Below are 14,426 nucleotides of genomic sequence, written 5' to 3'. Positions count from 1 at the left end.
CGAAAGGGCGATGAATTGATAATAATTGGAAATGCAAATCACACATCTCATGTTGCAAAAAAAATGGAAAAGAATAGATGGCTCCCCTGTTAGGCGGAGGCGGTATGGGATGAAAAGATGCATGTTTAGTGTGTGAGGTCGCTCATATAGATCTCAAACTGTAGTTGGGTATGGATTAATGTTCAAGTGTGAGTAAGTAATATTTTATATGACACAATGTTGTTATTTTAATTCAGCTTTGTTTTTATTTTGCCGTGAGTTGTTAGGTTTTTTTTATTGGGTGACATACAGTATTTATTAGTAAAGAGCTATGTAAATGCTATTTCTTTTAACTAAGAATTTACACACCGTTGTTCCTCACTTTGAATTTTATAGTCTAATCTCTTTACATTTACATTGTGTTCACCATCTGGATTGTTTAATCCTTCAGCGAGCTATGCGATGTGAAAACCATTAGTGAGTTGTTTTCACACAGAGTGCCTTTTGGTCTGTTTTTTTTTGAGTGAAAACATGTTCAGTATGAATGTCCCTAGTGGAAATAAACCCCTGAAGCCAATTTTTTTCCCCACTATTAGCATTGACTCAAATCTGATCCTTTTTACCTCCATGACTCTGACTCATTGCTCTCTGACCAGGGAAAATCTGATTCCCTGTGGTTTTTCTAATTTTAGAGAGCTATGCCAAGCACAGGGGCTGAATAAATAGATATATCTTAGAGTCATTGCATTTAGGCTTGTTGTGACTGTAATTATAAAAATTACAAAGCCTAAGCAGAGCCACAGGAGGGTTAACAAGATACTTTGAAGGCAGCCTTTACTGTATTAGCAAGAGTATAGAGTATAGAGTATAGAGTTGTTTGTGTGAGTGCAGCATCCCCTCATATTGCCTGAGTCAGATGCACAACCTGCATATCAATGGCTGGGTTAAATCATGCACCGACTCTCATTAAGAGTTGCCCACTATTCAATAATTCATATGAAGAGATTCATTAAAATGTACCAGCAGGTTAATAAAAATGTGTGCATAGAGTATATTTTGATTTAGCATATTCAGCAATATTAAAAATGATTTAACCCACACGCCATTATTTCTTTAATCTACATGATTCTGTCGATTTATGTTACAGAAAGTGACATGATACATTTATTAAATAAGGCTTTTGATAAATTGTTTATAGATAGATAGATATCAATTGTTTATAGATAGATAGATATCAATCAAAATGTACTTTTTATAAGGGAGCCACAGGAAAGGAAGAGTTCAACATCATTTAGCTGCTCTTTCTCTTAATTATTTAGCACACTTTATTTTTATACCTTTTTATGCAGTTTTAGCACATTTTATAGATCACGTGTACGCATCATGTTAATACTGTATGAGAGATATTTCTACCTCTCCTTTATTTCGATGGTGAATGTTTGTAGGGTTGAATACACGTTAAAAGATTAAAACATTCAACAACAAGAAAATATGAATTTGAGTTTATGAGAAACATTCTGTCTTGTCTATGTATATTTTAGAAGCTTTCAAGGCTTTAATTAAATATTGTTTTTATGTGATGGCATAAATCTGCATCTGCTTTGTGGGAGAAAAGTATTTAGTGCTGACCTTGGGGATTAAACTATTGCTACAGTTGTAATTACCATAGCAGCTTTTTGTCTTCATCACCATCCAATGTGTTTACACCACTTCCTATATGATCATCACCACCACCACCACCATCACCATCATCATCATCATCCATCATCACGAGCAGTGTCTTCCCCTTCTTCTTCTTCCTCATCATTGTCATCAGAAGTTGGATGTATGAGGTGAGCACATATGCAAACATTCTTTTGGTGCTAATTCTAATGTAATCGGCTCTATTTGTACAGAAATGTAAATAACATAAATATATTAAAGGGATAGATCAAAAGTGGCGTTGTAGCACGTACTTATCCAGAGTCGGTGTATTACCTTCAGTAGATGGCGGTTTGGAGAAGCGGGCAGGAGTACAGACACAGAAGCTAACAGTTATCTTAAAAACAGTAATTTAATGTAGCAGAACATGGGAGTTGCTCATCTACTGCTACCTTGTTAGTTGTTTTTGTGTGGCTTAACAAAACTAACAAACAACTAACTGTTCGAGGCAGCGGTGTACCAGAAACTATCTTGTTCTGCAAGGTGGAATTACATCTAAGTCTGGAGGCTTTGACGAGAGCTAATATTGCTTCAGTTCCCCCCACATGGATCTAAACAGGGCTGTCTGACAGCAAAGAAGAAGCTGTGAAAATGTTGTAAATATAGCCCCCCATCCACAGCAGCACGTTTCTCAGCTTCTGTGGCTGTCCTTCTTCCGGCTTCTCCAAACTGGGGACATGCCGACCGGCATCTACTGTAGATCGTGTACTGACTATGGATAAGCACTTTTACAACCCCACTTAGAAAAGCTATTCCTTTAAAACATGAAAGCACACAGTATATAAAGGTATTCTGCAACTATTATTACAGTCAAATTATTAAAAATATCCTTATAGTGACAATTTTGCATGAAATAACTATTTCACACATTTCACAAGTGATGAATTGTATTATTTTAACAGGATCGTCTTTCTTGCTCATTATACTCTTACAGTATGTGTTGATGGCCATTTAGAGGTTCAGAGAAATTAGCGTAATGATATACTGTTTGGGAGTGAGTAATTAGGTTCCTTTTTGTTTACTTCATACCGTCAGCAGTAAAGGGAATATGGAGTAGCTGTTTATAACTGCATACGTGTGAGTTTATGTCTGTGTGTGTGTAAGTTGATTTTCACTTACATGAATATGGATGCAGCATGTTGATTTAATCCGATCTTTGAGGTGATGTAGGGAGGAACATCGTTTTTCATTAGTCTCTTTAAATGTATCATAAACAAGACACATGCACAATTGATCTTAACAATGGGTATGCCGTGGTGTGGGAATAACCTCCCTCTGTGCTCCTGTGTTTGCACATTGTAAGATGACTTCCAAATGGGAGCTGGAAAAACATCTTTTGATCAACTCATTATGCATACATAGTTTGTGTTGCTTTCATCCAATGTACATCTTAAACGTCTCATATTGTAAAACGGGAGATTTCCATATATTAATTTATAATAAAGCAGGCTGCGGTGCTGTATAAATACTGTGAAAGTTCAGAATGTTCTTCCCCCAGAGAAATGCACACAGCACACATGCACACTCAGAAATTGTGCCTTTAAACTGGTCTGATGCAACTATTTCCCACTGGGATTATTAAAGTATTTCTGATTCTGATTCTGATTCAATACTAGGTAGAAAGTACCGTAACAATACTGTTACAGTCATTTCCCTGCAATGATGGTGCAGATGTCGAGCAAACAGATGCGAAATGCTGACCAATCAGAGGAGACTGGGACTTTTTGGGGCTTAAAGAGACATAGAGAGCGTGTTTCATTTTTCAGGAAGAATACGCATATTCAAATGGATAATATGAGAAAAATAAACCTGAAATTAGCATAATATGCAACTTTTAAGTATACTACTATATATCCTACTGTATGTAATAACAACATCTTCCTCTCTGTCTGTAGGATTTCTTAGTACAGGTGACCAGGCAGCGAAAGGGAACTACGGCTTGCTAGATCAGATCCAGGCCCTGCGCTGGGTGAAGGAGAACATCGCAGCCTTTGGAGGAGACCCAAGCAGGGTCACTGTGTTTGGATCTGGGGCTGGGGCCTCCTGTGTCAGCCTGCTCACATTGTCTCACTACTCTGAGGGTAAGGAAGAAACATAGACTGCTGACCTTGTGTGTTTTAATCAGTGTAACTTATGCCACACAGTTTTTTCACTTTGAAATGCACAGAGAGTATAGGCAGACAGAAAGTTGCACACCTATGATTTGTTGGCTGGCATGTGGCTGCTGTGCAAGCACCATGACAACCATGACAATCATGGTTATGAAACCTGTCATGGTCTCCAGTGGACTGATATAGCTTCCATTTACTGGTACAAATGCCTGAATAGGCCTTTGAATTCTCAGAAGAAGTGAAATAGTGTAATCATCTACAGCCTGCCTGCGACTCATTAGCTAAGAGCTGTTTTATTTTAAACTGTTAACCCTTACCTACTTGGACATGGCACTCTCACCATGACAGGATGTCATCCTGTTAAATAACGCATGTCCGTGTGTTTGGTGTTTTCTTGCTGTCGAGGCGCTAGTTGTGCATCTGTTTATGTATGCAAATGTACTGTAAGTGTGCAATCATATGGATGCATTCATGCATGTGTGTCCATATGTGCCTCTGTGTATATGCTTTGTACACCCATATTTGTATTTACAGTATGTGTGTGTTCCTGTGTATTTCAGACCTGTTTCACAGAGCCATCATCCAGAGCGGCAGCGCTTTAGCCAGTTGGGCTGTCAACTACCAGCCCAGCAAGTACGCCCGGCAGCTTGGTGAAAGGGTGGGCTGTGGAATCGATGACAGCACCCAACTGGTTGCCTGCCTCCAGGGACGGAGTTACCGCGAGCTTGTGGAGCAGAACATAACGCCGGCCAAATATCACACGGCTTTTGCCCCGGTGATTGATGGTGATGTTATACCTGATGACCCCCAGATTCTGATGGAGCAGGGAGAGTTTCTGAACTACGACGTGATGCTGGGGGTTAATCAGGGCGAGGGCGTGAAGTTTGTTGAGGGCATTGTGGACTCAGAGGACGGTGTCACCGCTGAGGACTTTGACTTTGCAGTGTCTGACTTTGTAGATAGTTTGTATGGATACCCAGAAGGCCGAGATACTCTGAGAGAGAGCATAAGGTGAGTGGGTCTGTAAATATCTGAATGTATTTAAGGGGTAATGTGACATTTTGGGAAATACGCTTGTTCGCTTTGCCCAGAGTCAGAGGAGAACATTGATACCACTCTCATGTCTGTATATTGGCTCTGTCCAAAGGTAACAAAATATACCTATCAGCAGCTCTAAAGCTCACTTACAAATATGTTATATCTCGTTACTTTAATTGGTACAAGAACCAAAGTGTAAAATTGACAATTTGATGCTATTTGGGTGTTTTGTGCCAGACTATTTCTTGGCTGGGAGTACTGGCATCCTAACCTCATAAGACCGCCCTGAGCTTGCAAGCTCCATTGTATTTTACCTGCAGATCAGTCTGGTAACATGCAACAGACAAAATTTGAAGCCGTGCCAAGCGAACACCCAATCAGTGTTGGTTTTGAGGCAAGTTTAAGTGTAACGCAACACATGCAAATCCAACCTGCTCTAGACAAATTTTCAGTCAGCGGTAGCCCTAATTCTGTTTCTGCTTTTTTCTCTTGGATCCTTCTGTTGGAATATGGACCGTTCACCTAAAACTGTGCCTTTTATCAGTAAATGTGCGTTACACAAACAAATATCCTTTACGACATGTTGTTTACTTTCGGAGCTTTGCTTTGACGCTCTGTTAGTGCGTCATGCGCTTCGTTGATCTGATTGGTTGATTTGGCCCGTATGTTGGCATCCGTGCCAAATCAACCAGTATTTTCGTCCCTTCCCAAAAGTTCTCCAAACAAGAGTTCCCAGATGGATATGCTGAGCAAATGTGAATCATGCAAATCAATCCATCTGCCAGAGTCAGGTTACTGACATCCTTGAACCATGTCATTGCTGCGACTTTGCCAAACACCAAGCCGAGACCAAGAAGAAGTCAAAGCACATTACTTCCAACCACAACTTAATTTTTTATATTCCTCTTTACATATTAGTCTTACAAGATAAAGCATATCTTAATTAGAAGTAAAAAAAGGCTAGTTGTTTCCCTTGTTTCCAGTCAGTTAAACTAACTCTCTGCTGGTGATAGCTACAGCTTTATTGCACAGACATGGTCAATCTTTTTATCTACCTTATGGCAAAGAAGTGAATAAGCATATTTTCCCAACTGTCATACTATTCCTTCAAATGGATGTTTGAATATGCACATGCACACTTTTAACTACGGAATTTGCATGCTCACTATAAAGTACCTAACAAATAAAACATTTATAATTGGATAGCTAATTTGAAATATATACACCAAAGGTTCATGTACACGGACTGGGCGGACCGTGATAATGCAGAAACCCGGCGGAAGACTCTTGTAGCGCTATTTACAGACCATCAATGGGTGGCGCCGGCGATTGCCACGGCTGACCTTCACGCTCAGTATGGATCCCCCACCTACTTCTACTCCTTTTACCACCACTGCCAGAGTGATGCTACGCCGCCCTGGGCTGACTCTGCCCATGGTGATGAGGTAAGCTGATGTCACAGTGCTGCATTGCCGTACTGAGATAACATTAGTGGCATTTGTAGTAGTAGTAGTAGTGTTGAATTGACACAAAACGTGAAGAGTATCTGAGAGGCAAGATTGAAGGTGACTAATATTGCAAGTATTTGAGAAATACTCATGCAATGAATCAGAAAGCTCTTGGTTTAGATTACCGGTGAGGTGCTACTTCAACTGTTCAAAGCGCCAAATCAAGTGGAATCAACAAATCCTAGTCTACAGCATGAAATATCTGAAATGTTCACGGAAGTATACACTTGCTTGTCTTATGTTTAGCGCTCCGAATGTGTGTTTGTGTAGTTGATGTTTTTGGAGGTGGATTTCAGCCGGATTTGGGGGGACTTGTAAAACTGAAGATGAATATAGTCACTTGAGGTTCCCTGCAGTCATGATTCAGTTATGGCTACAGTTACTGTCAAGAGAGTGAATGTAATCTGTTGGCTCCTACAGTACGCTATCGTAACATGTGTGTCTGTATGTCCGTGTAGGTGCCCTATGTGTTTGGCGTGCCCATGGTGGGACCCACTGATCTGTTCAACTGTAACTTCTCCAAGAACGACGTGATGCTGAGCGCTGTTGTCATGACTTACTGGACCAACTTTGCAAAGACTGGGTGAGCTATTAAAAATGTACACTTGTGTGAGACGCTGGTTTCAGTTGGAAAATGCCACTGAAAAGAGTTTTTTTCCCCCTTTTTGCCTGACTTTACTGTATAAAGACAATTAAGAAAACAAGACCAAACAAAGCACAGCTTCAGCAAGATTCAGATCTCTTTATTTCTGCCTTCCAAGGCACAGAAATCTCTTTCTGCTATTGATATCTAATCCCCACTCTCATGTAGAAAACGTCTCATGATAACAAATGAAAGCCGGGCCTTTCAATCAAATTTTAAGACGTGAAAGAAAACACAGCTGTCAGTAACAAATCATACTTTTATATTTGATGCTCTGCAGAGACAAGGTTTTGGCAACAAGGAGTGTTGTTGCTGTAACTGTGGACTGCTCACTCTCCATTTTACAGGTCCAAATCTCCTCCAAAGCTCAAAGTTAGACAGCCAAGTCTGTGGTGACATCAAGATAAACAGCATAGTGCCTCTCTTAAAAGTTTCCATTTAATTTGTTGGACAGATTGATAGATAACATGGACATGGGCATGGAGTGGCAGGGTTCACACACGCACACGCACTTGCACACGCACACGCACACGCACACGCAAACGCAAACGCAAACGCAAATGAACACGCACACACGATTTGCATTGTCAAACTGTATTTCCCACAAATAATGGAATTGTAGGAATCCATTCGCTGTCAAGTTACTCCATCAAGATAAATAACATTTTAACAGCAAAATGATTTAAGCAAAATTTTTTTACCAGAAATATTAGGTTGGAATGAAAGTTTAAACTGAGTGAAGTTGAGATTTAATGATGCATTAGAGGAGAACACCGGTACTTTTTTTTATTGTAACAAAAATAATGAGCTCATAGACAAAGGATACGTCTGACGAGCACAGATAGTACTTTAGATACAATCATGAAAGCAGCACTGCAGACTAATTTTGGCAGGGTGCACATGCGTTCTCTGTCATGTCAGAATCTTGACAAGGCTTTTCTTCTTTGGACCTTGGCTGAGAAAGTTAAATAACCCCTGCTATTGAAAAAGACCTTGAGGAAGGCCACGGTAATGTCATAAAAGAAGAATAAAAGATTGGTGACTGTTTGATTAATCTCCTCTCTCCTCTTTTTCTGCACCCTCATTTTGTCATTTATGTACAAGACTGGTGCAATGAGAGAGAGAGAGAGAGAGAGAGAGAGAGAGAGAGAGAGCTTACTCAATACGTTAAATTAAAAGTAAAATTATCTGCCAGTGGCTAAAAAAGCTTCTAGAGATCCAATTTATTAAATTGAAAGTGAAATTATCTGCCAGTAGCTAAGGATACCACTGTTGTAGGAAGAATCCACATTAAAACTTTAAAAAACCTGACAGTCCGCTCTGATAAGAGTACCTTTTATCTCTCCACTCTGACATGATATACAAGATAAAAGTAATTGTTAAGGATAGACCCTATTTCTGCAGCGCTCGAAGTGAGTAATTACCAGTAATTAATCCAATCGAGGCCGAGTCTACTGAGACCTCTTCAGATTTACAGAGACATCTGCAGTCTAGACCTTGATCTAAATCACCATACATCCTTGCTATCCCACAACGTACATATTTAGAACTGTGCTCTTAAATATTTTGTCTCTGGCATTAGAAAAAAAACTCTTTAAAGTTTCCATATTGTAAAAGTGAGATGTCTTTTTGATTATAAAGCAGGTCAAGGTGCTATATAAGTATCAAAATGTTCAATCCACAGAGAAACACGCACAGCCTGTATTCAGAAACTGTGCCTTTAAAAGAGCCGTCAGGACTTGCGTACAGCTGTGATGTCTCTACTATAACATACCGTATATACAGTAGGTAGGGAATGCAGCCAGCCATTCCCTGGCTGCAGTGACAGTGCAGAGACGCAGAGAGTGCTGACCAATCAGAACAGACCGGGTATTTTTGGGAGGCGGACTTAAAGAGACAGGTGCTTAAACAGAGCATTTCAGAGGGTGAATGGACGTATATTCAGACATTAAAGCGTTTAAACATGTTCTTGTAGTAACCCCAAAAAGTATGAACCTGAAAATGTACATGATATGTCCCCCTTAACGCGGGTGCATTAAAGCAATCCCATTGTATCAAGTTTGTCGCCCATCATCTGTGGTATCATTACTATCACAGCAAGCTGCAAAGCAAAATCACCAAGGAGGGTTGTTAAGATTTCAGTGCGCTCTTCAATTATGAATGGGGAACTTTCTCTGAAGAAAGACGTTACCTCCCGGTTGAGCGTGCCTCAGATGATGATAGAACTCTGCGACAGAACAGTTTAATGGGGAGGATATGATGCTCCCTGATGTATGTTTTGTAAGCCTCAGTGTGGGCGTATAAATCCTGAGCCTGTGTGTGGCGGTAGGTCTTTACTGTAGCTGCCCTTTTGTAACGTTTATAAGATGTGTGTTGATTGACATGTGAGCACACAGCGTGTAACTGGCAAGTCTGTGAAGACGCACTGCTATTTCATTTACGTCATTTTCACTACTGACACAAACAAGTCAGTACATTATCAAATAAATGCCTGTCCCTATATCTCAGAGAGGTGATTTTTCTTCTTCTTCACTGCGCAACACACACATTCAGTTTTAATAAATATATCTGACAGTTTTTTAGCGGGAAATATATACACACACTTCCACCTGCAGGAGACTGAACTTTGCATTAACTGAAAGGTTTTGTAAGAGGCATATAAAGTGGACTAAAATCAATGATCTGCAACCTTTAAGCTATGTTTACAGGGTAATAAAACTTGTTTTTCTTTGTGCAAATATTTTTTTTGCCACTGGATTGTTTTGTGTTACTTTGGTATTGATTTAGAAAGATGTGTGCCAGCGCTAGTGAAACTACTGGACAGCATGAGAAAAATTCCTTAGCGCTCTGTTGGGAACCTCTGACATTTGAAAAACTGTAAAGCATGAAATATTGGTATAAATGGTAGAACATTGAATCATTTCACTAAAATCCTTCATTTTTAAAATATGACCCTTAAATGTAAATGTGTGGGTGGAGACTGTATTCTCTGTTGCATTGCTTTGTGATTCCTTTGTTGATCATGGAATGTAGTGTTCACACTACAGGCAAAGTGAGTTTTCACCTCAAGACATGCTGGAGAGGAGGAGGAGGAGGAGGAGGAGGAGAGGGGGCTCCAATGTCTTTTTTTGTCATCAACTATTGCTGTAATTACCACTATTGCTGCTTTGTACCCGTTGTGGAAGTCCCAGATACATCAAAAAACCACCAAATGCCGTCGTGTCTGTGTTAATGACATTGTGAATACAAGAATTGAAGGCATTTCGCAAAATATGTATTGTCTGGTCTAAATGTGCATTTATTTGTGTCTATTTGCATCGTTGCATTGCGTTTGTATGTAATCATGCTGCTCCACAAATTCGCTTCACGTAATGCTGTGAACACAGGTTAGGTTGCAGTTAATTTGGGGGATTTGATGTTTTTCACTAGCTGTGACAGCGACGCCCTTAGTGTTTGTCACCTTTTGAGTCTGTGTGCGTGTGCCGCAACTGTGCAAAATACAGTCACAAAACAATACTACAGTGCGTAGTTGAGCTCAAAATGAAGGTCGAGTTCAAAGATGAGTGTAGTCTGAGCTAGGGCACTGGAAGTAGTGGGGTAGAAATGAGGGAAGGGGCCATTGCTCCCTTCTTTTTGTTATCTATAAATTATGAAAAAAACTTACATGACAACAAACCAATCAAGATGTGATCATAAAACTCATTGTGTTTCATACATTGCAGTGATCCGAACCAGCCGGTTCCTCAAGATACCAAGTTCATCCACACTAAACCCAACCGTTTTGAAGAAGTGGCCTGGTCTAAATATACTCCCAAAGAGCAGCTGTACCTCCACATTGGCCTGAAGCCCCGTGTGAGAGACCACTACCGTGCTACCAAAATCTCCTTCTGGCTCCAGCTGGTCCCTCACTTGCATCATGTCAACGAGCTACTCCAATCGGTGTCCTCTTTTACACACAGTCCCTCTCCACAGGATGACACTCCTTATTCTTACACTAAGCGTCTAGCCAAAGGTTGGCCGCCGAGCAGTACACGTCATCCAGGATCACAAGCAGGGACTCCACAGCCACCAGAGTCTGCTTTAGGCCAAGGTGGAGGGGAAGATGGGGTCCGCGTCCCTAATGAGGACTACTCAACCGAGCTCTCAGTGACTATTGCGGTTGGAGCGTCACTGTTGTTTCTTAACATCCTCGCTTTCGCTGCTCTGCTGTACAAGAAAGACAAGAGGCGTCTGGAACATCGTCGGCCACGTCCACTTCCTCCACCGAGACGAGACATCACACCTGCAGATGTCGCTGCCCACCTGCAGGGGGAGGGACTGATGTCATTACAGGTGAGTTGAGTGGTTTTGCATATTTATTTTGCTTTTGTGTGCATTGTTGTTTTCTTCTTCTGCTTTTTTTTTAACCATAACTGGCAATTGTTTTTATTATTAATCGTGCACATATTATTATTAGTAGCATCAACCTAGTTGGGGTTGTGTGTGTGTGTGTGTGTGTGTCGGTGTGCGCACGTGCGTGTGTGTGTGTGTGTGTGTGTGTGTGTGACTGATTGAATGAACTACTCTCTTGCCAGTGGAGAAGCTGCCACTAGAGCACTTTTGCAGCACAACCTGTCATCAGCAGATGTTATCAGTGTGAGAATGTGTGTGTTGGCCTGTGTATCTGTGAGTGACTGTGAGTGTGTTCTCATGCATGTGCGAGCTGTGTCCATTTGCCTGAATTGCTTTTCAATTGCCTCCAATTCATCCATCGACTATTTAACCTCTGTTGAGCTCGGTTAGTGGTTTTGAAATCTCACACAGTGAGTGCTAAATGTCAGATCTCTTAGAAAGCGAACAAGTACTGTTGATTGGCAATTCAACTACTGTAATTAAGCTCAACATTGCAGCAGATTTTGTAAGTGTGTTTTATTATTGGAAATACCTTTGTGCCGTGTTTCTAGCGTTTTTGTGCCACACCAGTAGAACGGATGGCATGGAAAAATCAAGCTTGTTCTTTTTGTGTTAGCATAGGTTATTGTTATACACACATAATTCCTCTGAAAAAACCTGTTGACCTTGCAGAGGCTAGAAATCACCTACAAATTATTCAAGATAAGTCAGGAGGGGTGTAGATGAGGATGACGACAAATAGCAGTAGTACAATTTGATTTGTTTGAGTGGCAGATGCTTGATCTGAAACAAATCTGACCTGAGTAAACCCTTAACTTACTCAGACCCTTCATTGATTATTTCACAAATATTAATGAGTCATGGTGCTTATTTTAAGAAATGAACAACAACAGAGAGGTATGTTTGGTGACTGACCAACATCTAAGCCAACATGCAAAGTTTTTGCTCCTTACCACACAACCTGAATTAAAATAGGTCTCTTTCAGTTACATGTACTGTAGGACTGGGCGATAATTAAGTATTACATGAGATTAGATATGGATTTTTCGGTGGATTCCATTTTGTGGACATAATGATAATTTCACATCAATTCTAGTAAATAGAATTGAAACTTGAGCTGTTTTACACCTGAAGTGTTAAATCTGATTAAATGCAGAACAGCGGAACACAGTTTATTTCATTGAACCGACTATTTTTTACATAATAATGCTTACACTTTCCATATCATTAAAGTCTTAATAATATTGTGATATTGATTATATTATAAAGCCTGGCCATAATAATGTGGGATTTGATTAGAACTGAAATGATTAGATGATTAATGAAAAGTTAATCTGCGACTAATTTGATAGTTGATTGCTTAAAGTCAAAACATTCTTGGGTTCCAGCTTCTTAGTTTTGCTGCTCTTCTCTGTTTTATATCGTTGTAAATTGAACATCTCTGGGGTTTCGACAACACATGCAATTTGAATGTCTCCCTGGGCTTTAGGGAACTTTAATGGGCATTACTTTAAATAATTGAGGAAAAAATAATTAGTAGATTAATTGATAATGAAAATACTCCCAGTGGCATCAAGATATTTGATTATTTGTTTTCTCTCCATTTTCTGTCTCCCGTTCATCGTTTGTGGAGCAGACTTTATACTTGATGAAACTTGTGATGATTTGATTTCTGGTTCCTGGCTTTGAGCGAGAGAAAGAGAGTAGCTCATGTTCCTGAATATTGATTGATTTTTTCTAGGCCATGAAGGTAACATATTGGAAATCCCAATTTAGGTGGTGTTCCCCTTCATCTCCGTATCATCTTCCTATCTAACTCGTCACTTATCCACCATCCAACCTTTCAGGTGAAGCAGCTGGAGTGTGATGCTGCATCAGCGGACGAGAGAAACAACACTCACCACCATCACACTCTGGATACGCTGGACGCCCTGGATGGTATGGACACCCAGGACATCTACAGCACGCTGGACACCGTGCGTCTCACCTGCCCGCCTGACTACACTCTCACCTTGCGCCGCTCGCCCGACGACGTCCCCCTCATGACCTCTCTGACCCCAGGATCGCTGCCTGTGACTCCCGGGTCACACCCTGTTACCCCGGCAACGCCGATGACCCCCATGACGCCTGGATCAGTGGTGGGGATGAGGATGGGGCATCCACACCAGGGCTACACACACCACAGCCCATACAGTAATACACACTTGCCACACACACACATTTCCACGCACACACACTCCACCACGCGTGTATAACCACAGCAAGATATTTGCACACACAGGGACATAATTCTAACACACACCTAGACACACACACACACACACACACACACACACACACACACACACACACACACACACACACACACACACACACACACACACACCCACACAAAACAATAGACTTAAATACCTCTACTAATTACCCTGCAGGATTGTTACAGATGGAGTGACAGAAAGACATTTTCAGTAACAGGATGAAAAGACAGACAGCTGTGTGTTGCATGTCGGGGAACTGAAGTCAAACTGGATCCCAGGAGATGCAGTTCTATGCATCATTCGCTCATAACCTTGTACGAGACGAGCCGAGACATCCATCAAATGTCTCAAAACCTGCTTTGGATATTAAATCTTCTGCTTTTTCTACACCTGAGGAGAAAGAGGAGGAGCGCTGTGGCAAAAGGGTCAGTTATGGATCAATTTACATCTCCAGCTGTACCTGTGCTGCACAGTGAAGCAGTGCAGAGACCGAGCAGAGCAGAAGCAGAAACTGAAGCAGATGCAGAACTGAGCTAAGAAGTACCACACACACACACAGACTGCTGATGTCAACTTGAACAACCTGTGAAATGTGAATGTAGCATTTTTTTCCATTAAAAGATCAAAGGCCCTATCTGCCAAGGATCAAACTAAGCTGAGGAGAAAAATAATAAATTTCAGCAAGAGATGGATGTAAAGACAGACAGAGAGGGAAAGGGGATTAAAAAAAACAACATTAGCTGAAGGAAAAGTTTGTCAGATGGTGGGAAAGAGATTAGGATTTTATTAAGAGGGT

At 40.8% G+C, this 14,426-nt stretch overlaps 1 protein-coding gene across 1 annotated transcript in view; it reads left to right on the top strand.

Moving 5' to 3' along the window:
* LOC310953299 (neuroligin-4, X-linked-like) overlaps nt 1-13,627 on the top strand; it is a gene marked incomplete at both ends in the record, with an annotated part of 15,955 nt that extends 2,328 nt beyond the window's left edge. The window contains 6 exons of the mRNA XM_083922276.1: nt 3,576-3,761; nt 4,352-4,802; nt 6,061-6,274; nt 6,796-6,920; nt 10,703-11,312; nt 13,220-13,627. Of these exons, the coding sequence (XP_083778402.1) occupies nt 3,576-3,761; nt 4,352-4,802; nt 6,061-6,274; nt 6,796-6,920; nt 10,703-11,312; nt 13,220-13,627 (1,994 nt within the window). The remainder of the gene's footprint in view (nt 1-3,575; nt 3,762-4,351; nt 4,803-6,060; nt 6,275-6,795; nt 6,921-10,702; nt 11,313-13,219) is intronic.
* Between the last annotated feature and the right edge of the window lie 799 nt (nt 13,628-14,426).

Source organism: Echiichthys vipera (assembly GCF_963691815.1).
Source record: "Echiichthys vipera genome assembly, chromosome: 10".
NCBI classification, from domain to species: domain Eukaryota; kingdom Metazoa; phylum Chordata; class Actinopteri; order Perciformes; family Trachinidae; genus Echiichthys; species Echiichthys vipera.
This window is presented reverse-complemented; position numbering and strand designations above follow the sequence as displayed.